The 24,851-nt window shown below is 37.6% G+C and overlaps 3 protein-coding genes and 1 non-coding gene across 7 annotated transcripts in view; 1 reads left to right on the forward strand and 3 right to left on the reverse strand.

Annotated features, from left to right (window-relative positions):
• The first annotated feature begins 3 nt into the window (after nt 1-3).
• Nucleotides 4-9,332, forward strand: LOC117993904 (WD repeat-containing protein 43). Its single transcript, XM_034981780.2, has 11 exons — nt 4-185; nt 365-691; nt 1,364-1,530; nt 2,332-2,625; nt 2,833-2,983; nt 3,377-3,544; nt 4,377-4,501; nt 5,211-5,339; nt 6,218-6,340; nt 7,989-8,101; nt 9,165-9,332. The coding sequence occupies exons 1-11, from the start codon at nt 12-14 to the stop codon at nt 9,305-9,307; spliced, it is 1,914 nt and encodes a 637-aa protein (XP_034837671.1). The 5' UTR covers nt 4-11; the 3' UTR covers nt 9,308-9,332.
• Nucleotides 9,333-10,067: 735 nt separating this feature from the next.
• On the reverse strand, nt 10,068-18,686 carry Fib (rRNA 2'-O-methyltransferase fibrillarin). The gene is made up of 8 exons (XM_034981786.2): nt 18,527-18,686; nt 17,426-17,602; nt 16,274-16,343; nt 15,591-15,693; nt 14,930-15,100; nt 13,934-14,055; nt 13,197-13,320; nt 10,068-12,506 (listed from the first exon to the last, which is right to left on the reverse strand). Exons 1-8 carry the CDS (start codon nt 18,537-18,539, stop codon nt 12,339-12,341), a joined length of 948 nt encoding a protein of 315 aa, XP_034837677.1. The 5' UTR covers nt 18,540-18,686; the 3' UTR covers nt 10,068-12,338.
• Nucleotides 15,755-15,829, reverse strand: LOC117994026 (small nucleolar RNA SNORD59). Its single transcript, XR_004675299.1, has one exon. It is a non-coding gene; the product is annotated as a small nucleolar RNA SNORD59 (small nucleolar RNA).
• Nucleotides 18,687-20,734: 2,048 nt separating the features above from the next.
• The window catches only part of LOC117993906 (uncharacterized), a 34,455-nt gene continuing 30,338 nt past the window's right edge, over nt 20,735-24,851 (reverse strand). For all 4 annotated transcript variants that reach the window (XM_034981784.2, XM_069507221.1, XM_069507220.1 and 1 more), the window contains one exon: nt 20,735-23,936. In XM_034981784.2, coding sequence (XP_034837675.1) covers nt 23,820-23,936 — 117 coding nt within the window. In that variant the 3' untranslated portion in view covers nt 20,735-23,819. The remainder of the gene's footprint in view (nt 23,937-24,851) is intronic.

The following is a 24,851-nucleotide window of genomic DNA, read 5'->3' on the forward strand; positions in this document are numbered from 1 at the left end:
TTCTTAGAAACATGGCAGTGGCCGCTTTTTCGGAGGACGGAAAATATTATTCAGTCATCACTCAGGACGGTAGAATAAAAATATGGGATACAGAAACCAATATCCTCAAACAGGAGTACACACCAGACCTGCATTTATCATCACCACCGACTTGTTTACAATGGATAAGTGTCAGTCTTTCTGCGGTTAGTACCACACGTGGTTTTCAACCTTGTATTTACATTAATGACCATTATATTGCTTTAAAAATACCTTAATTATATACATCGTAGTATATATTCCTATGGGAGTACTAAACTGTATTGTTTTAATATCTGTTGCACTGTAAAACGTATGTCAATAAAAACATAACCTCTATTTTCAGAGTCCACAAAAAGGGGCGCGCAGAAAATCTGTGAGTGAATCGGAACAATATTGCTTAGCATTAGGAACGACTAGCGGAAAAATACTTATTTACTCAGTCAGTCAAGCTAAAGCGGAAACAGTTTTAAATCAAAAAGAAAGTAACTGTAAAGTGTCAACTTTGGACTGGCACAGAAAGTATGGTCTTTTCAGTTGTACAGTAAACAATTGTGTACAGGAATGGAACTTACAGAGTGGGACAGTTAGCCATAAGTACAATGTTAAAGTAGTTGGTACGAATAAGCAACTAGACAAAATTAGTGCAATAAAACTAGTACCCCACAGTCAGGTAAGTCTTATTTAATCTTACTAATCATTGGTGCTGATTCTGTTGTTTTTCGCTAAACTAAATTTAGAGTATTTGCATCCTTTTCTTTTTAAAATTGCTAAAAACGGATGGAACATGATTTTTTACATTTAAAGACTTTAAATTTTAGTGTACACTACAAATTTAAACGATACGCTCGCGACTGGCAGCTAAAGTCATGAGGTTTGATGGCTCTAAATTAAACTTAAAACTGTCAAACTGTCATGTTCATTAGTAAGTAGACAGTGCGTATGCTCTAAAATTTAGTTGTGCTTAGAATCAGTACCACTATCAACCTATCACCGACTCACTACAGAGCATGGGTCTCTCAGTATGAGAAGGCCATTGCCAGAGTTTACCACACTGCCCAAGCGCTTTTGCGAACATTATGAAGAACTCTTAGGTATTCAGGTTTCTTGACAATGGTTTCCTTCACCATCAAATCAATATTTATTTTGACTATCAACGCACAGCAACATAGACATACACTCCGAACGGATGTTTGAAAATATGACCCCTAAGGGGGTAAAATTGGCATTTAAAATTTGTGTAGTCCATGCGGATGAAGTTGCAGGAATAAGCTAATTCACTGTTCTATTAGTATGGATTGTAATAGAATATTTCAAAGGTAATTGTTGTTTATCAATCTTTTAGGAGACACCATCAAAATTCCTTATCACTGCATCATTGCAAATCCGACTGTGGCGTCTGCACAACTCTAATGCGGAGGTGGTCAAGTGTTTAGGTCACAATGCAGCACCGGGGGCGTATCTGACTCTTGCCACCTTGAACAAGGCTTGCTGGCTTATTGAGGGCTCACAGTGAGTGTTGATTTTGAAACTTATGCTGAGATCTATAGAGCTCACTCTGACTTTGCTCAGACTTAAGACAAAGTTAAAACAAGATAGAGCTATATCTCTCACATAAAATCTCTCGTTTTAACGCAATCTTAAGTCTGAGCAAAGTCAAAATGTGCTCGATAGATATCAACCCTTAGAGCCCTAACAGACTGGCTTGCCATGGTGATGTCACTGGCTACCTCTGGTTACCTACTGTAGCCAAATGAGCTTGCCAAATAAGTAGCACCCATATTTATTTTGTTTTAATAAAAAATCCAAAAAGGCCCAAGTAACTGTGGTCTCAAGACATTATAGAACTGACTGGAAGAGATTAAATGTATGCTGGCCAAAACAGGAAAAAGTGGAAAGAAATGGAGGAAGCTTTCACCCAGAATTTGGGATCCATCAACGACTAACACACTAACAAACTAACACTAAATTTTAATCTATTTACTAAAACGTAATTTATTTACAAACTAGCTGATGCCTGCGACGTCGTACGCGTGGATTTAGTTTTTTTAAATTCCCGTGGGAACTCTTTGATTTCCCAGGATAAAAAGTAGCCTATGTCACTCTCCAGGTCTTCATCTATACCCATGCAAAAATCACGTCAATCCGTTGCAACGTGATTGAAGGACAAACCAACAAACAAACACACTTTCGCATTTATAATAATTTACAAATAAGTAAACACATAAAGTTTGTAAAATGTAAATAAATAACCTACATGAACTTTGTAAAATGTAAAAATGAAAATAAAATGCTTAATTTTTTTTTTCTTAGAACTGAACGTCTTCTTTCATTCTGGGATGTGACGATAACAGAAGAACAAATACCACAGACTAACCAACAAAATGGTGATGGGGTTACCCCAAAAAAGAAACAGAGAAAGAAATCTATATCCGCACCGGTCACACCCGCACTGGTCATACCCGCACCAGCATATAACTTTGTTTTAGAAGATGCACCCAGGATACTTGATGTCAGTTTGACAGAAGAGGACGAGTCTACCCGGTTGTCTTTGGCTGCAGCTACTAGAAGTGGGGTTGTACATTACTATGGCCTCACTTTGAATGGGTAAGTTCTGATAAACAAAATCAACAAGTATAGACTTTAGTTGTTGTACAACGAGCCACAGAAAAGAAAAGAAGAAAAAGACTAGTTTCGTTCGACGATAATAGATGGCGTCACTGGTATAATACATCGCGCTGGTTTAGCGCTTTGCAATGCATTTATAATATAGCTGAAAAATAATTTATAATATAGCATGGAAATTTGTTCCAGGGAATCTACAAAGCCCATAAAGCCTACATTAACAATACAAGTAACAACGGAGGATGCCCAGCCCCTCCCACTGCAGTGCTGCAGATTGCCCACCAGTGGGGACCTATTGCTGGGCTACACTAATGGGCCAGCACTTGTATTTGAGAAAATTGTAAGTGTGTTTCGTACCTCAAAAATAAAAAAGATAGGTCTTATAGCACACTTAAGCACAAATATCCGAAAACCGTGAATTTGTGGTTACTTCACAAAAAAAAATGTTAAAATGTGCTCATGAACAAATAATAATTAGTATGTATTCCCAACTTTCAAAGTAAAATTACTATACTAAGTGGGGTATCATATGAAAGGGCTTTACCTGTACATTCTAAAACAGATTTTTACTAATTCTTTTTATGCATCATAGTTTTTGATTTATCATGCAAAATGTCGAAAAAATACGACTGTAGTACGGAACCCTCGGTCAAAATTAATTAAACTCAAAACTACGAGGGTTCCAAACGCGCCCTAAAAATAAATTTTGATTTGATTTATCTTGTTTTTCCAGGTCCCAGACTTAAAAACAAAAACTCAAGTGTTAATACGCGGCATTGCGAAACCGAAAGGCCCAAAGAGTAATAAGAAACAGACAGACTTGAGCACCGCAGAGAAGGATGTCACGTATGTGGAGCCCATGGGCGGAGTCAGCAGGAAGCGAGCCATGCCGGGCGGAAAAGTATGTATCTAGCTTAAATTTGAGCTTTATAATTGACCATGGGACTGGTTCCAGAGGACTGACGGCTACTTGCGGGAGAATCGCTTCGTTTCACTAAGCAGACCTATGTTAATTTTGCCTACCATTTCATTTTACCAGGGAACAGGGTACTCGGATCAGTACCCTGGTAAAATAAAATTACTGATGGAAGGTTTGTGAAAACCAAACCAAAAATACACGATGTGAGTAGAACGCTAGCGAAAACGAAGACAGGTGATAGTAGTAATGATTATACTGATAAGATATCTCAAAAATAATGCGGAAAAAAGCCAGAATCCTGCAGTAAAAGTTTGCAATGTATTGCAAGTAAAACATATGACTGACGCTAGAGGTCCACGAACGTTGCGTAGATAAGTGACGCGGCTTTAATACCGCGTCCGGGGTATTAACCCCGAGTTTTGCACGCTATACATTGCGCATTTGGTGGCAAAAATGGTTATTGGTATTGGATTGTAATTTCAATTTTTAATTATTACTTTTAATGGACTAAGCAGCTTTCACTTATGCGTCTATATGAGAAGTGCTTCAAGTTTTCCAATTGTTTGTCTAATATATTCTCGAACTGGTCAACAGAACTTGATATAACCAAATCCTTAGGCAATTTATTCCATATGTGAACAACTCTGTTGGTCAGAAAGTGTTTTAATGGATTTGACGATGGCAATTGATATTGTAGCTTCATATCATGTCCCCTAAATGTAGGCTTTGCTCCTTCTCGTATTTAGGTAGTATGATAATAGCGCGAAGTTTTGGTTACTGTTCTACACCCTGTATATTTGTTTAATGTTTCTAGGTGGAAGTGTCAATGGAGGCGCGTCTGGAGAACTTGACAGTGGACATCAGTAGCCGCAGCCGTTCAGCCGTCAGCCACAACCTCACCAAGCTGCTCATACAGGGGCTGCACTCACACGATAGGAAGTAAGAGGCTTCGGCCGTGGCTAGTTACCACCCTACCGGCAAAGCCGTGCCGCCAAGCGATTTGGCGTTCCGGTACGATGCCGTGTAGAAACCAAAAAATCCTATAATTTTGAAAAGTTTTCGATATATTGCAAATATATCGAACTGACGCTAGAGGACAACGGACGTTGCCGTAGGCCACTCGGAATCAATGCCGTGGCGTAGGCGGGACATTGACCCGAGTTTTGCACGCCATACATTGCGGAAATACTAAATCACTAAAACTACAAAATTAAGCAAATGGTTATTGGTATACGATTGTGTTTAGGTAGTATAACAATAACGCTAAGTTTTTGCTTCTACAAATATTTGAAGAAGATTAACCGCAACATTAATTTCTGAATGCACTACAAATATTTGAAAAAGATTAGACGCGACATTAATTTCTGAACGCACTACAAATACTTGAAGAAGATTAGACGCGACATTAATTTCTCAACGCACTACGAATATTTGAAGAAGATTAGACGCGACATTAATTTCTCAACGCACTACGAATATTTGAAGATTAGACATGACATTAATTTCTGAACGCACTATAAATATTTGTTATACCCGATACCGCGTCATTCTGAGACTAGCCAAAGGTGGAAGGTCATTAGTTCAGATGATGATGATGATTATGATATAGATGAATTACTTGTTTACTTAGTTTTAATTTGTTTTCCAGGTTAATATTACTAGTGTTACAAAAAGATGACCCGGCGGTGGCTTCAAGCACAGTGTCACACTTACCCCCGGACTATATACCAGCCTTGATAGAGCAGCTAGTTGAAATGGCCCACCGCAGAACCAGTCAGTGAGTATTTACCATTTACGCAAACATATTACTAGTGTTACAAAAAGACGACCTAACGGTGGCGTTAAGCACAGTGTCACACTTACCCCCGGACTATATCCCAGCTTTAATAGAGCAGTTAGTTGAAATGGCCACCCGCAAAACCAGTCAGTGTACTACACTATACTTACACAACCATTACTGTATAATTTTACTACCATTACAAAAGGACGACGCGGCGGCGGTTTCGAGCACAGTGTCACACTTACCCCCGAACCCTAGATCGTAATTAGCAGGAATTATGTTTTTTGAAAATCCCGTGGCAACTCTTTGATTATCTGGGATGAAAAGTAGCCTATGTCACTGTCCAGATCTTTATATATACCCATGCAAAAAATCAGGTCAAAGGGTTGCACGTGATTGAAGGACAAACCATTAAACAAACACACTTTCGCATTTATAATAAGGGTACTGATTACACTCATTCCCACAAGTGACTTTCCCGAGGCGTCCGGAGCGTAGGAGTTGCGAGCATCACAGGCACCGATTCCATTTTCTTTCTCTAAACTAAATTTAGAGTTTGCATCCTTTTCTTTTTAACAATGCTAAAAAGGGACAGAACATGAACTTTACATTTAAAGACTAAATTTTAGTGCACGCTACAAAAAACAGTAGGCTCGCGACTGTGCGCTAAAATCAAGGGTTTTACCATCTAAAAATAAAATTTTAAACTGTCAATCTGCGTCTGTCCTTTTCATATTATATTAGTAAGAAGAGGATGCGAATACTCTAAAATTAGGTTGTGCTCAGAATCGGTACCATTGTCACATTGACCCCCGATTACGGTTCCTAGTTTGCCTGTCGTGGGATTTTCACTAACTGTTATGGTATAATTTCAGATGTGCGTCCGTGTGTACATGGCTGACCGCCATCTTGAGGGTGCACTCCGCGTTGCTGTTGGCGACTGTCCACTCCGCCACCAACGACCGACTCTCGCAGATGCTCGCCATATTCACGCACAGGTATTCTTTATAGTGGTACTACAATATCTTCTATAATAAATAAACTATTTTGGACTTACCTTTGCACAAGTTTAAAAAATCTATTAAAAATATGCTCCTGAAAAAACCATATTACACAATTGAAGATTATCTAAATGATAAAAGAGCGTGGATTTGACCTGCAGCTCGTTCCAGCAACGCACAAGACTGCAAATACTATTTTATATATGGCATAATCTTGTACCTATATCAAATATTTGAAAAGAGCAACCGCCGAGTTTCTTGCTGGTTCTTCTCGGCAGGAAAGGCATTCCGAACCAGTGGTAGATGCATCCGACTATTCGTAAGCACTTGTAAAAGTTTATACGAATAAAAAAGATTTTCATTTTCATTTTCAATATAAATATATAAAAGAGAAATACCACTCACTCACTGACTGACTGACTGACTGTCTGACTGACTAATCACGAAATCTCAGAAACTATAAAGCCTACAAACTTGAAATTTGGAAGTTAGGTTCTTTCTAGGACGTAGGTGTCAGCTAAGAAACGGTTTTCAAAAATTCCCCCCCTAAGGGTGTGAAAGGGGGGTGGAAGGGTTATATGAAAATCCTATGCTATATTCTATTATCCTATCCTATATCCTTTTATATATATATAAGTAAGTATAATATGTGTGAATTTGTATATATTATTAACATATAGAATAGATAGATTAGATAAGTACAATTAAAATAATTCCGTGGCGCCACCCGAATCAGGGTTCCTACTGAAAACCAGCGCTGTATGTTTTTGTACTTGTGCAAGACATATGGCATTTATGCTGAGTAGGGACCTTTTTTTTCGGGTTGTGCCACACATGACATGGTTTATTCCGGCGCTTCTTCTACTTGAGGTCTTTTGACTTTACTACTCAAGTATTAGAGGCGCCGGGATAACCTAACCTAACCAGGTCTAGCTGGTAATGTGTGGTACAGCCTTAAAAAATAAACGTTTTTCTTTCTTTCTTTCTATGTTTTTGAAGTTAGAAATATGAAAATTGGCATTTAGGTATTCTGGGTTCCGTGTCTTATGGTGAGACTGAGTGAGTATGTTAGTGAGGTCTTTTGCAGCGGGAAAATTTCAGATCTCATGAGAAACCAGAAATTTTACGCAGAGTCGCGGGCATCTGCTAGTATAAAAATGAATCACCAAATGTGTTGCTCATCGCAAATCTCGAGAACCGCTGAACCGATTTCGCTAATTCTTTTTTTATAATAATCCTTGAAGTACGAGGATGGATGGTTCTTACGGAGAGAAAAATTTTAAAAATTTAAATCGACTGTTAAGCGGAACGAAGTTCGCCGGGCAGCTAGTAATAGAATAGAATATGTTTTATTCAAGTAAACTTTTTACAAGTGCTTCTGAATCCTCAGGTAGTTTTAATTTACCACTGGTTCGGAATGCCGTTCCTACCGAGAAGAACCAGCACTACCGAACTAGCTGATGCCCGCGACTTCGTACGCGTGGATTTTAGTTTTTAGAAATCCCATGGAAACTCTTTGATTTTCCGGGATAAAAAGTAGCCTATGTCACTCTCCAGGTCATAAACTATATCCATGCAAAAAATTACGTCGATCCGTCGCGTTGCTTCGTGATTGAGGGACAAACCAATCTCTATTAATTTTCAGACGGTCTCATCTTTGTCAGCTGTTAAATCTAAAAGGTCGTTTAGACCTCACGATGGCGCAACGGAACGCGGCCAGCGCCAATGTGGACCAACAACCTGTTTTGGACTATAATGGTAAATATTTGTCACTTTTTAGCGTTTTTTTTAACAAAAACCGGTCTAGGGCGAATCGTGCCAGCACACGAAGGGTTCCGTGCAAGAAATAACACTTATAGGACTAACTTATAGGAATAACACTATAGGATCACTTTGTTGTCTGTCTGTCTGTCAAGAAACCTACAGGGTACTTCCCGTTGACCTAGAATCATGAAATTTGGCAGGTAGGTAGGTCTTATAGCTGGCATTAGGGGGTAAATCTGAAAACCGTGAATTTAGGGTTAGATCACACAAAAAAAAAAATTGTGGTCATGAACTAATAATTAGTATTTTCAATTTTCGCAGTAATATAACTATATCGAGTGGGGTATCATAATATGAAAGGGCTTCACCTGTAAATTCTAAAATACATTTTTATTTATTTTTATGTATCATAATTTTTGAATGATCGTGAAAAATGTCGAAAAAATACGACTGTAGTACGGAACCGTCATTGCGCGAGCCTGACTCGCACTTGACCGGTTTTTTTTCATGGCGGCCATTTTGAATTTTTTATTACATGATTACGTAATCTGTAAAAAAAATCAAGTTTCTGTCTGTTACGGTTCATGAGATACAGCCTACTGACAGACAGACAGACGTACAGCGGAGGCTTAGTAATAGAGCCCATTCGGGTACAAAATACTAAAAACGTAGACTACACAAATTTCAAAGCCCTATTTCACCCCTTTAGGAGTTGAAATTACAAAAATCCTTAATGGATGTCTACGTCACAATAACTAACTGAATGCCAATTTCAGTGTTTTGAAGTTGATAGATCAGTTAGTTAAGCTGTGTTTAGCATGGCTAAGTAAGTAGCCATGCTAAACATGAATAATATTCCAGTTTCCCCTCCAACTAAGCGTAAAGCTTGTGCTAGGAGTAGGTACGACAATAGTGCAACGGGCGGGGTTGAACTGACGACCTTTTGGATTTCAGTCCGCGCCTTAACCGTTGAGCTATTGAGGCTTTTATATATATATATATATATATAAGATATTGATCAATTAATTAACTCAAAAAAATTGTTTGTTTCCTTTAGACTCGTCATCAGACTCTGAGGCCGAAGCGGAGCCAGAGGTGGGAGTGGGCCAGTCGTCCGGGAGCGAGCACTCGTGGTCGGACGAGGAGGGAGGCGCCGAGAGCGCGCACGAGGACTCCCACAGCGACATGTCGGACGATTGATTCAAATATATACATTTTATTTACATATACGGCGTTTTATTTACAACTAGCTTATGCCCGCGACCTCGTCCGCGTGGACGAATTTTCCTTAGTTAATTACATAGTAGATTAGTTTTGCTAGTTAGTACATTTTACTTATTTTCCTAGATTAGTATGGTTAGTAAGTGAACGCAATTTTTTTATTTATTTATGGAACATGAGCCCCATTGCGGGTAAAGGCCTCCTCCAACCTCTTCCACTTCTCCCTGTCCTTGCCCAGATACAACCAGTTCTTCCCTGCAGTTTGTATTATCTCATCAGCCCACAGTTTGAATGGCCTTCCAACACACCTTTTGCCTACTGGTCCTTTCCATTGTGTGGTTTGTATCGTCCGTCTGTTGTCCAAGTAACGTAAGACATGTCCAGCCCATTGCCACTTTAATGTAAGAGCTTGATTTAATGCATCGGTCACTTTAGTTTTACTGTCGCTTTTTGTATTTTCCTTATTTTCAATATACTCCTTTCCATTGCTCTTTGGGTTGTTATAATTTGGTGTTTTGCCTTGTTTGTGTATACCCATGTTTGACATCCATAGAGCAGCCATCAGCCACCGGAGCAAAGTAATAAACAAACTAGATCTACATAATGGCAACAACCAAACATTCCCCAAGCCGACTGGTCCTCGTGGGGAATTAGACCAAAACCCTCCACCAAAAACTATGTAGTAGTAGTAGTAGTAGTTAATAAATATTTTTAAGTTGAAATAAAAACAAGTACTTAACTCATTCGCAACATCATTTATTACTCTTAAGAATAACATACATCACCTTGTGTGTCAGTGCAACTTACATATAAAGTTAACGGAACTTATAAACGAAAACCTATACTATGGTCTATCTACGGAGAGAAGTTAGTATATCGTTTTCTCTATAATCCCATATAAGTGACAAAGACAAAAAACTCAGTGAAACTTAACCATTCTGAGTGGCCAATCAATCAAAAATAAACCTGTCTGTCTTAAAAAACATTCGAAATTCAATTCAAATACATAGTCTCGTTTGTGATTGGTTGGTGACTCAAATAGGTCAACGCCCACAGAGTTCTGTCGTGAAAATAATGTACATCGACCTTTAGAATGAGATTTCGGCTTTGTAGAGCGTCGTCTCTGTCACTGATTTCATGTGACGTTTTGTCGGTCTCAACGACAGAGACAACGCTCTACAAAACCGCTATCGGCTCCACTATAGAAAGGTTCACCACTATTTATTCACGAATATTATACTATATAGGTATAGCGGTAATATTCAGTATAAAGAGGTTCATTTGCACTTTACATATCTGTAATTTCAAGTTTCGGAGACACGTATTTATAGACATTTATACAATTTTAAAATGATTAACATTATAAATAGAAAACACGATTACTACATAGATTTCGTTAATATTCACTGGAAAGATATTAATTTGCACTGATCTTTACGTAATTTCTTAATTTCAAGACACGTAATCGCGTATTTTATACAGATTTATGTAAATAAAATGAAATTAATTAGGTCCCTAGCATTTTTAGAAACACAAAACCGCAAAGTATGAACTACGAACACATAAAGATTACCATAACATAAACCTATAATACTTTTTTTTTAACTGGTTTTACGGCTCTGGGTTCTAATCTATAATAATCTTGCTGGGAACCAAAGACCAATAAAGTAAACTTAGCAAGATACTTTTTTTTTTAACTTGTTTTACGGCTCTGGGTTCTAATCTATAATAATCTTGCTGGGAACCAAAGACCAATAAAGTAAACTTAGCAAGATACTTTTTTTTTAACTGGTTTTACGGCTCTGGGTTCTAATCTATAATAATCTTGCTGGGAACCAAAGACCAATAACCAATTGACAAAAAACAAATGAAAAAGTTTCATTTCCTAAACAAATTTTGGCAAAATTATGAATCGTTTTATGATCGTTACAAAACTTATGTTTCTACAAATAATTCACTTGATAAAACAAATTACCAGACAAATTGTCATTTCATAAAATATCATTTGACAAACAATTGATTTCTTTAATCGTGTTAATTAGTAAAACAACATATAGCACTTTTTTTTTGATAAAATGAATTGTTTGATAAAATGAACTATTTGATAAATACTTTAAGAATTCACTAAATCTTTTATATGTCGACCGGGCCGACGGAAGAGACCGCTTACTATGGTGGGGGGTCTCTTTCCTCCCCCCCGCTCCCACCATCAAGAGCGAGCGAAGCGAGCTCGGGACTTGGGGCACTCCGACTCGGAACGGTTAGGTTAGAAGGGGATGGCGGGGTCTGTAAGACCCCGCCATCCCCTTCGTGGGTTATTTCTTTTTTTACCACCCAGAAAAAAGGAGCCCCGCAAAGCGGGGCTCCGTCGACGGGCCCCGGTCGACGAGAAGAGACCACCACTATGGTGGAGGGTCTCTTTCCTCCCCCCCGCTCCCACCATCAAGAGCGAGCGAAGCGAGCTCGGGACTTGGGGCACTCCGACTCGGAATGGTTAGGTTAGAAGGGGATAAACCCCCCCCCCCCCTAACCTACCCAATCCTTAAGTTTTTTAAAACAGGCTACGCCAGAAGACTCGCTTTAAAGCCGTTTAGAAAAAAAAAAGTTTACTTTACTGGTCTGTAGTCTGTACAGCAGCAGCATAAGTATTATAGATTAGAACCCAGAGCCGTAAAATCAGTAAAAAAAAAAAAGTATTACAGGTGTTAACGGTGGTAACCTATGACAGTTATCTATTGTATTTTGCGATTTTGTATTGTGTTTGTTTAGTTTATTCTAAAAATGCTAATTGTGATTAAAGTGATTAATTTTATTTAAAAAAATGATTTTCGAGCTCTGAAATTTTAACTTAGAGTTTCAGGAGCACCCCCTTTACTGCCCCCTATCCCAATGGATGGTATTGTACTCTATAGCAACCCCCCGCTATCTCTTTCTAAAGGTCGATGTATATTTTCTGCCGCGTACTTTACTAACTTCTCTCAGTAGAAATAAAAGAAAGGCACATTTAACACTACGTTTTCTTCGTCGGCGGTCTAAATATCCCCACGACTACCGCGTGGTCTCTTTCGTAAGGTTCTAAAGTCAACTGTTCCTGAGGTTTCAGTTTGTCTGCTTGTAACTTCTTGACCTCCGCAGCAAAAACTGCTTCGGGCTGTGCAGTTGAGTCTATACAAGATGCCTGTAAAAGAATGTATAATTTGTTTGTATAATTTTGTATATTTTTGGTAGTAATGTAGTATTTTGGAGGAAGCCTCAGTGAGAGAGTTCAATTCATATCAACATGAAAGATTTAGTTCCTTTTGTTTTATCATCACAGGTACGAAGAATCTACTAAAAAAGTTTTTTAGGGTTCCATACCTCAAAAAGAAAAAGGGAACCCTTATAGGATCACTTCGTTGTCTGTCGGTCTGTCAAGAAACCTACAGGGTAATTCCCGTTGACCTAGAATCATGAAATTTGGCAGGTAGGTGGATCTTATAGCAGACATAAGGGGGAAAATCTGCAAACTGTGAAATTGTGGTTACATCACACAAAAAAAAAAGTATTTTCAAAGTAAGATAACTATATCAAGTGGGGTATCATATAAAAGGGCTTCACCTGTGCATTCTAAAACAGATTTGTAATTATTTTTATATTGCGCATTCTGCCACAGAATTTATATTTTTAACTTATAATATAATACATGGCACATAGAAAAACCGATTGACGTTGGTATTATATTACTAGATGATTAGTGATGAACTATTTACAAAAAAAGTAGACTGTACCTATTTACAAAAAAAAATAGACTGTACCTGTTTACAAAAAAATAGACTGTACCTATTTACAAAAAAATAGACTGTACCTATTTACAAAAAATAGACTGTACCTTAATAGATATAACGAAATGTCCACCATTCTTCAAGAAATGCTGCGCGTTCAAACATACAATCCTCGCCTGGTCGGGTTGAGCTACATCAGCAAATATTGTATCCACCATACCCACAAGCATTCTGTAACAAGGATGTACCGATTTTGATGGTGTTTCTTATAAACAGTAGCGGGAAAATAGAGCTTATATCATCAGAGAGAGAGTTTAAATTAGAATTCAACATGAAATATTTAGATCATTATTGTTTTTATTCATCATGAGATCTATGAGCATTATGTAAGAAGGATGTACAGTACTCAGCAGAAAGTAATGTACATCGACCTTTAGAAGGAGATTTGTAGAGCGTTGTTCCTGTCATTGAGACTGATAAAACGTCATATAGGTATGAATGACAGAGACAACGCTCTACAAAGCTGAAATGTCATTCTAAAGGCCGATGTACATTACTTTCTACCGCATACTGTACTGGTATTGATGGTATCTAAATATATAAAAGGAAAAGGTGACTGACTGATCTATCAACGCACAGCTCAAACTACTGGATGGATCGGGCGGATCGGGCTGAAATTTGGCATGCAGATAGCTACTATGACGTAGGCATCTGCTCAGAAAGGATTTTAGAAAATTCAACCCCTAAGGGGGTGAAATAGGGGTTTGAAATTTGTGTAGTCCACGCAGACGAAGTCGCGAGCATAAGCTAGTTGCATATAACTTTGTACTTCTATTCAACTTACCTATATTTTAATGGATGTCTTGCATCTTCTATAATAGGAATTATATTAGTTCTCTTCTTAGCTACATTGATCAAATCTCTTCCGGATCTGTGGGAGAATTCCACCGCGTACACTAAACCTTCCTGAAAGATAAAAGGTCACTTCTTTTAGTGTTTTCTTTTATGGGTGCAAGTAGGGTGTGATAATGGGTGCATATCAGAAGTGGGTGTGTGGATATGGTCTTCACGAATAGGTCGAGATTAGAGGGACCACATTCATCATTTAATCCTTTAGAATGGGTGATTTTAGTTTCATGAGTGAAATTTGGGTGTGAATATAATATTAATAGGTGAAGTGATTAAAATATTGTTTGGATCGAAAGCTTAGTTTTCAATTTTGCTTTATTTTTCACCTTCTACATAATTTATTTTTACTATATCACTGGGTATTATAAATGCGAAAGTGTTTGTATATTGGTCTGTCCTTCAATCACGTCGCAATGGATTGACGTGATTTTTTGCATGGTTATAGTTAAAGACCTGAAGAGTGACATAGGCTACTTTTTATTCCGGAAAAACAAAGAGTTCCCACGGGATTTTTAAAAACCTAAATCCACGCGAACGAAGTCGCGGGCATCACCTAGTTCCATAATAGTTCAAACTGGAAAACATTGCTCAAATGTTAGATTTATTTATTACTAGTGACCCGCCTCAGCTTCGCACGGGTAGCTTATTACAATTTTCGTAGGAATCTTTAATATTTTTTTTAAATTAGCCTATGTAACTCAAAAATAATGTAGCTTTCTATTGGTGAATGAATTTTCAAAATCAGTTCAGTAGTTCCAGAGATTATCCCCAACAAACAAACTTACAAACTTTACTTACCTCTTTATAATATTAGTAATAATTAGTATATATCTACCAGCTGATGCCCAATTCTCGATTATTTAAAAAAATCCTCAAGCAAAATCTTTAATTTAAGGGTCTTAAAACTAAAGTTGGTATAAAAAATTCTTACAGGGCCAACAATATCCGAGACATGGCTGACAGTGGTACCGCTGGCTGCTCCCAGGTACAACACCCTGGACCCTGGCGGCATGTGTATGGCATCCACCCCACCCATTATAGCCGCAGCCAGTTTCGATCGGAACGGATTCCATACTCTGTATTCAATCTTCTCTCCTTCATTCTGGAATGGGTGTTTTTAGTTTAATGGATTTTGTTTATGGGTGCAAGTAGGGAGTGATAATGGGTTCCTATCAGAAGTGGGTGTGTGGATATGGTCTTCACGAATAGGTCGAGATTAGAGGGACCACATTCATCATTTAGCATTGACTGGCTTTTTCTCGCAGCTTCGTTCGCGGTGATACTTATTTTTAGATATTTGACTTCTGTTACTAAGGGTACTGAAGTTTTTAAACCCAATTGTTTCAGATGTTGTCCGTCAGTCAGTCAGTGTCTCCTTCTAAAATATGTGAATAGTCTTAAGAAATTTATTATTGATTTTTTTATTAATTCAAATAAAAATTCCTACTATACCAATAATAAACAACAAATTCCTGAAAGGCTGGCAGCACATTGGCGGTTCCTCTAGTGCTGCAGATATTCATGGGTGGCAGTAATCACTTAACATCAGGTGACCCACCTGCGGATTTATTTAAAAAAAGTTAGATACACACCTCAACAGATATCCTTTTCTCTCCATACACTTCTGAGCCAGGCACTAAGTTCTTCGTCACCAACGCATCTTCCTTACCTCTCGCTATGAACACTCCTGGGTGTCTAGAAAAATTATATCATTGTAAAACATGTTTGTATGATTAGTTGATTATGGGTAGGTAGGCGTTATCAGTAATAATATTTGGCTTCAAGCATTCACATTCAGAAGAACGAAAGTTGTGTTTAACATCACTTAAAAAAAAACTAGCCAAGTGCGAGTCAGGCTCGCGCACCGAGGGTTCTGTACTACAGTTGTATTTTGTCGACATTTTGCACGATAATTCAAAACTATGATACATAAAAATTAATAAAAATCTGTTTTAGAATGCACAGGTGAAGCCCTTTCGTATGATACCCCACTTGCTATAGTTATCTTACTTCGAAAATTAAAAATACGAATTATTAGTATTTTCAACTTTCAAAATAAAGTTACTATACTGAGTGGTGTATCATATGAAAGGGCTTTACTTGTACATACAAAAACAGATTGTTATGCATCATAGTTTTCGATTTATTGTGCAAAATGTCGAAAAAATACGACTGTAGTATGGATCCCTCGGTGCGCGAGTCGAACTCGCACTTGGCTGGTTTTTTTTTGTTTATTTAGTAATACCACAAATATATAAGAATTAAAAAATCTCACCTATGTGGTTCAATGATAACTTGCTTTCCACCTTTGAAGCCGCCCCTGGCTGGGCCTCCCCGACCGCGGCCTAAAACAGAGCTATGTTATATACCTAAGTTATATTTAGTTCATTGTATGGAAAATTATAGGTAATGGTGACTTCAGAAGTGGGTATGTGGTAACATAGTCTTCACGGATAGGTCAAGATTAGAGGGACCAGAAACTCATCATGGTATAACTTACTAGAAATTATAGAATAGAATTATATTTTACTAGACGATGCCTGGCGACTGCGTAGATTTCGGTTTTAAAAAATCCCGTGGGAACTCTGATTTTCTGGGATAAAAAGTAGCCTATGTCCTTCCCCGGAATTCAAGCTGTCGCTGTACCAAATTTCGTCAAAATCGGTTGACCGGATGGGCCGTGAAAGGCTAGCAGAAAGACAGACGGACAGACACACTTTCGCATTTATAATATTAGTATGGATTCAATTAAACTGTTACAAATGCATCTACCATTGGTTCAGAATGGTTTCGTACCAAGAACCAGCAAGAAACTAAAACAAAATTATGTATCACCACCTAAGTTACATTTAGTTCATTGTATAGAAGATAGTAAAGGTGTCTTCAGAAGTGGGTATGTGGTAACATAGTCTTCACGAATAGGTAAGGTTAGAGGGATCAGAAACTCATCATGGAATATCTTACTAGACATTATAGAATAGAATAGAAATATTTTTTATTCAAATTAACTTTTACAAGAACTTTTGAATCATCAAATTGAACCAAAAACTTGGTGGTTGCTGTTTTCAAAGATTTGATATATAATCCTACTTAATATTATAAATGTGAAAGTGTGGATGTTTGTTACTCAATCACGCAAAAACGGCTGAACGGATTTAGACGAAATTTGGAATGGAGATAGATTATACCCTGGATTAACACATAGGCTACTTTTTATCCTGGAAAATCAAAGAGTTCCCGCAGGATTTTGAAAAATGTAAATCCACACTGACGAAGTCGCAGGCATCAGCTAGTGATATTCATATTTTTTATATACTGTATGTGACATACTGATAGATATCTGCAGCTGGACACAGGCGAATTATCAAATAAATAAGAGGTCAATGTCCAGCCGTGGACATGTAACAACTATCGGGTGATGATTTACCTCCACCGCCTCTGCCTCCGAAGCCCCGTCCGCCGCCACCTCGCTTCTCAAACCTTCCGCCACCATCGCCGCCGCCTCTGCCTCCGCCGAAGCCACCTCGGCCTCTGCCTCCGCCGCCACCGCGACCGCCTCTGAATCCACCGCGACCGCCCCCGCCGCCTCGGGAGTTATTGAACTCTGTGAATGATAAAAACTGTTAGCAATAAAAATAATTTTATACAATAAAAAGAAAATATGAGGGGTAATAGGCTGGCATGGTATGGGTACATTATGTGGAGGGAAGAAAGCCATGTCACTAGAAGAATATTAAATAGGTATGCATGAAGAGAGGACGACCAAAGAAAAGGTGGATGGATTGCGTGAAAGAGGATATGTGTGTAAAAGGGGTGGTTAATACGTTGACGGATGACAGAAGTGAGTGGAACAAAAAAACATGGTGTGCCGACCCCACCGTAGCGTGAGATAAGGTACGGAAGAAAAAGAAAAGTTCTGACCCACTAAACGTCCAGCCAGCCGAAACTCTTCGACCTAGAAAGCTAAGGTTCCCATGCCCAGAACTTCCCTTTATAATGTAGACAAAGAGTAAGGTTAAATTTTGGCAGTAGCTAAGCCAGAGGTAGCACAATAATGATCTTTATAGAAACTAGCCATCTGTACACTCTACGCGCTCTCTATTTTACACACATTTTAGTAAATTCAATGAATGGACTAAGCTAACCCTAACCTATTTGGCATCATATCGCCGATTAGTTTAGGTTACATGATTTTGGTAACTGTAAGCAATCGAATACATGATTAAATTGTACAGGAATCTCTTCTCTTAATTAAAATAAGGCTTAATTACATTATGAAGATGTATTATTGCTTCGATTCCCAACAAAAATCCCACGCGTTGACAAGTCTTCAACAACATATACTTAACCTAATTTTTATGAAAAGTTATATTAAGGCAATTGATGATATAAATTGTGATTGGAATAAATGGTTTGGCTTAAGAACACATTTAAATTGTAATTAATAAGTTAAATAATAAAGGAATCGGTAACAACCACGCGGCGAGGCGCACGTGTCATGGTACCAAAAAAACATTTTTGGACTTACCTGGTTTTCCCATGTTTTAAATGGTGAAATTTTTAGCTAAACGCAATGAAGAAAATTACACCGCTATCTAATTCTATATTTTTTAATTTCTATAATCGGGCGGCGCTCATAGCGCCCGCGTCGTGTAGCCGCCTCCGGAAATGACGCCATTTTGAATTTTGATATGTCTGCTAGTGGCAGTGTTGCCATCAAGTTTGTATAGAGTTGCCGTATTCGATACTTCAGATTGCCGTATTTTAAAATAACAAATCATGTCGGAAACAAAAAAAACCTTCAGAATCAATGTTTATATCATTGCCATAGAGATTTCTAATAAGTAGACTCAAATACTTCTACGTTGTGTATTTAAACAATATTTTGGCCTTGTTTTTCATTTTTGCATATTATCTTGGGATGGCTCAAAGTCAAATGTCATACGAACGGACGAATCGGGCTAAAATTTACCATGCAGATAGCTATTATGACGTAGGCATCCGCTAAGAAAGGATTTTTGAAAATTCAACCCCTAAGGGGGTGAAATAGGGTTTTGAAATTTCTGTAGTATAAGCGGACGAAGTCGCGAGCATAAGCTAGTTCAAGACAATAGTGATGTATGTGGTTCAATTGTGTCATGTGAATGAGTCAATGAACCAGTTCCCGCTTCTTTATTTTAATTTGAGCTCACACAAGCAGAGTAAAAAGAAAGCAATAAAACTAAACTAAAATTACTAAACTAAAATAAGTACCTAACCTACTTAGAGGTAGGCAAGATTGGTATAAAATATGTGCTTTAAAAAAGGGTTTTAGGATATGATTTACGTAAATATATTTTTTATTGAGTAATTAAGTGATCTTAGATGTTAATAAACAATTATTTACAGCAGGTGATTGAGTTTTTTTTATATCAATAATTCCATTAAACCATCGACTCAGAATGCTAGACACCTTTCCAATGTTACCCGTGGCTACTATACAACTCAAGTTTCGAGCTGATTGTATATTTTTATTTCGGTTGACGTCATTATAATTCTAAAAAAAAGTTATAAAATAGCTTATTTAATACAATAAAACTTAAAGCTAGCCTTATCTAATTACTATATAAATCATGACCGCGTGGAATGGTGCCAAGAATACTGGCTGCATTTCCGCGCTGGACAGCTAGGCTGATCCGCTGCGCAAAAAATGAGCCAGCCCTTCTGTCACCAGTTGAGGCTATTAATCGCGGTGAAATGTCTCGTAAAAAATTTTTAGCACTAAGACTCCATGGCCCCAGGGTCTCCACGGCAAACGGCACAAAAATGTAACTCTCTATAAGAGAGGCATACTTGCGCCGCTTGCCGTTTTCAGCTGTTTCTGCTTTATAGCTTATTAATAATAGATAATAAGAAAATAAATTTTGCATGCCCACTGTATGGCGCATTGTAGCTGTAAATAAACCACTGTAACACCATCATTGTACCTGCAATCGTGCAAATAAATGATTTGATTCGATGTTTGAGACATAGTTCCAGCGCAACAGCAATTTGCGGAACTAACGTATAGCCATTAATTAATTAAAAAATTTAATTAACCTCTATGATTTTTTTTTTTTTTTTTTTTTAATACAATAAAACTTAAAGCTAGCCTTATCTAATTACTATATAAATCATGACCGCGTGGAATGGTGCCAAGAATACTGGCTGCATTTCCGCGCTGGACAGCCAGTATTCTTATACTGGCTTTATATTTATATACAGACAACCTCTATGATTGTGATACAATCACAACATTTTTTGACGTTTCCAGTGCTACCAGATTTTTATAAAAAATAGTGCGGGCAAAAAGAATCACCAACAGTCTAATGCAGATTGCAGACGTCACTAAAATGGCGGCCACGCGCTTTAGCAATTTGCGGGACCTGGATGCGTGCCTTGGCCCACATTTACATTTTACACCAAAGAGAAATTATAATAACTTGTTTTACACGTTCGTTCGTCTGTCAATGCTTCTTTTACTGGCCGCTGCAGTAATGTACTATTTTTATTAAAAATCATGTTCTTTCACACGATTAGTTCATATTATAGTAAGTTAACAGAAGCACTCAGTCGCTAATCGTTACTTAAGATTGAGTTAAAACGAGACAGATTTATGTGAAGGATATAGCTTTGTCTCGTTTTAACTAAACTTAAGTAACGATTAAGTGACTCTGAGTACGGCTGTCAGTGAGTTCAAAGGGTTAAGAAAACATCATTTATTTCACATGTATGACAAATTTAATATTTATTGTCTTATATTATGGAATGTACAACAATAATTTTATAATTTTACACATGTCAGTGGCCAAATTGCTTCATCATACCTTAACCCTTAAATTTCCTTATCATTAATATACTTTCATCATGATCAACCCATCACCGGCTCACTACAGAGCACGGGTCTCCTCGCATAGTGGGAAGGGTTTTGGCCATAGTCTACCACGCTGGCCATGTGCGGATTTGTAGACTTCACACACCTTTGAGAACATTATGGAGAACTCTCAGGCATGCAGGTTTCCTCACGATGTTTTCCTTCACCGTTAAAGCAAGTGATATTTAATTATTAAAAACGCACATAGCTCCGAAAAGTTAGAGGTGCGTGCCCGGGATCGAACCCCCGACCTCCGATCAGAAGGCGGACGTCCTACCGACTAGGCTATCACAGCTTTTAATATATGTACTTTATATTTTATTAATTCAGTGACTCCTAATGCTAGGTACTTACCTACTTAATATTTACACGTCCTTACAAAGTAGATGCTTAAAGTTCAAGACACATTGTTGCAGAGAAATGAAACGCGTCTTTTTATGGTTTCGTACCTCAAAAGGAAAAAAGGAACCCTTATAGAATCACTTAGTTGGCTGTCTGTCTGTCAATAAACCTATATAACCAAACCATGTGACAATTTTTTTTATTTGATTAATAACTTATTTTTTACTACTTGTCAAAGAGTTAAAATAGATAAATTTTGATTCTAAACTAAGATAATCTTACTTGAATCGACTTAACTACTTTAATTTTTTTTTTAAATAAATATGGATAACATACTAGTTTAAGTTGTATTACTAAAATTAAGGAATTATGATCCCCGATGGCCATAATTAAAATAAATTTTGTTTTATTTATTCATTGAAGACGCATCTGTAGAATCTGTACGCTTCAACTTTGCACCAATATGTCTTGACCCTAATATTAATTGAAATATTAAAGGTATTCTCACATTCTAAGCTCATCAATTTAGAATTTAAGGGTAGCACCCAATAATATTACAATGGTCCAAGATCCCATCAAACGTTACTTATTTGTTGAGAAACAAAATGTGAGTACATAAATCTCTTTTTTTTTCTTCTTTTTAACTGAAACTCTAGTCTAAACAATGTGTGCTCTATAGATTTCAACCATAGACTGTTGGCAATTAGATTGATGACTTAGCGACTTCGCTACTCGAATAGGAAACACTTTGGTATAGCTTGGTGCATAATTTCAACATTTTAAGCATAGGACACACAAAAGTTTTTATCATATCGATATAAAGCCTAACTTCCATTAGGTCGCCAAACTGAATCATCTAAATATATAAAAGGGGACTGACTGACTGATCTATCAACGCACAGCTCAAACTACTGGACGGATCGGGCTGAAATTTGACATGCAGATAGCTATTATGACGTAGACATCGGCTAAGAAAGGATTTTTGAAAATTCAACCCGTAAGGCGTTGAAACAGATGCGGATTCATATTTGCAACAAGTAAAGACCCGCAAAGAAAGTGGGCTAGTTGATATCTTTGGTTCGCTAACTGATCAATCAAAAAGTGTACACTACCCAACAGGGGTGTTACGGATATTTTCATCCGCATCCGCAAATGCGGAACATTCGCACTAATTCAGACATCCGCATCCGCATCCGTGGATGTCAACTTCTAATAATCAGATGACAAAATATTGGCATCCGGCAACGTCCCTGGTGTACAAACACAGATGCAATCTTATTCCTTTCCGCCATGTTCCGATGGGGCGAAAACTCGACACCACCGGAGATAAATTAGGATAAGGTCCAAGACATGGGGCTGCCCACGAAATTCAAATGAAATTTGGTTTTTCACAATTTGTAAACTAATACGACAAAGTAGGCTTTTGGCATTCAAATTGCGCCAATGGCAGTATCATCTTCACAGGTTTTTATAAAAATCTTTACTTGCAAGTGTCCATTTTAAGAAATTAGTCAATATAATGACAACTTTGTGACAACTTCTTCATTATTTTGACAAATTGCTTGACGAGCACGGGGGTGTAACAGCGCCAACTTCCCGTCTCCCCGTTAGTAGCAACTAACAATTTATTGACACACACCCGTCGAGGGAGTAGAACCCGGGACTTCCTCAATAATTAGATACGGTGACCTAGTGGACGTAAGGCTTAAAAAATAATTAGATAAATTAATTAATAACTAAAAATGCTTCGTTTCTTAAACAGTAACACTTATGAAAAAACTACGGCATCGTACCGGAACGCTAAATCAGCGGTACGTAAGATTGGCCGAAACAAAAAAGGAAGACGATTACAACGAGAAACCTTTACTAAGAAACTTAAATTTAAACTAATTTATATCACAAATAATTCTTAATGTAAAACCAAATAATTGAATTTAAACAAAATAATTTGGAATTAGACGAAAAAGAAATCTCCATTTAAACGAATCGGTTGATTAAAAAACATAACGCGCGCTTAGAATAACGTTTGATTGATTTAAAAATGGCGCCGAATTATTAAAGCCGCCAAAATGGCGTCCAATCATCAAAGCTACCAAAATGGCGTCGAAACATCAAAGCTACCAAAATGGCGTCGAAACATCAAAGGAGCCAAAATGGCGGCGAACCAACAATAATTTTATCAAAATTATTTGTTTGTAACCAATATTCAGCCATCTATCAGAATATCTTTTTTAAACAAAACATTTGTTTGAGTTTGATAAAAAACTTTCTATTTGAACGACTCAGCTGATTAAGAAAGTAATAATTCGCGTTTGATAGGAATTACGGTTGATAGGTTTCAAAATGGCGTCGAATCATCGATAATTTTATACAAAAACTATTTGTATGTAAAAAAATATTCAGCCCGCTCGGAGATCTCTTTTTCATTATTTTGAAAACTATTTTTACGTATAATGCATATATGAGTTCTCACTAGCCATCTTTGCTCCATATGTCAACTGTCAAAATCGTACTTTCGGCATGATAGTTGACACATGGAACAAAAATGGCGAGTGAGTTCTCAAAATGTATGTAGTATATAAATATTTTAGATAGGGCTAAGGGCGGGCTGTGGACTGTCCAGCGGTTCCGTCTTGACGGATATCTGCATGCTTTGCGGTGATGACGTCACGGGAGCCAATTTGGTGCGTTCAAGGTTATACATCTGTAACGAGAGAAATATCACTGTACAGTGCGACAAGGCTATCTTGGCGCGTGGCGAAAATCAGAACTAACGTTACCGTCAGGTGTCCCCTTTGTTCTTGTTTGAATATTCTAAGTTTTTGTTCTCCAACAGCGTCCCGCTGTCAATGTCATTCAAGTGCCAAGAGAGCCTCGTGCACTGTAAGCCTCAATAGCTTAACGCTTAAAGGAGCGGACTGAAACCTTTTTGGGAAGCCCTGGACTCAGGAAGCTGGATCAGGTCAGCTGTTCTATACAAATTGGTGCTGAAAATTGAGACGAAAGGGCTGGATATGCCGCCTTCATAAGCGGTAAGCGCAGTGTAGGATGACCTGTAGGGCCGATGATCTGAAGGATCATCGGTCCAGCGGGCTGTAGGTAGGTGGCGGGAAGCAGGTGGATGAGGAAGCCGGAGGACCGTGTTTGGTGGCGCGCTCTTGAAAAGGTTCTAAGTCTAGTGGACGCATACAGGCTGATGGATTGGATTGGATAACTTCATAAACAGTGGCGTGGATAGCTGAACATACAGTACACATACAGTAGATGATATACAGTATATGTTGTACAACTGTGGAATGCTCTGCCCAAAAATATCCGGGATTCGAAATCCTTGCCCATATTCAAAAATCGTCTTAAAGAACTATACTTATCGATGCCATAATAGTTAATTTATTCGATCATAGGTATAATATGTATGTCTATTATAATAATATATGTAGGTATGTAGTATATATATATATATATATATATATTTCTATTATGGATTTTGTATATATATTAATATTTATAATAGTTATGTATGTATTACTGAAATAGGTAAATATTATATTATATAATATTATACTACTTCATTTTTCTGTATTGCGTGTAAGTACTATCCTACACACCTAGTTTCTCC

This window comes from Maniola hyperantus, chromosome 25, assembly GCF_902806685.2.
Source record: "Maniola hyperantus chromosome 25, iAphHyp1.2, whole genome shotgun sequence".
Classification (NCBI taxonomy): Eukaryota; Metazoa; Arthropoda; class Insecta; order Lepidoptera; family Nymphalidae; genus Maniola; species Maniola hyperantus.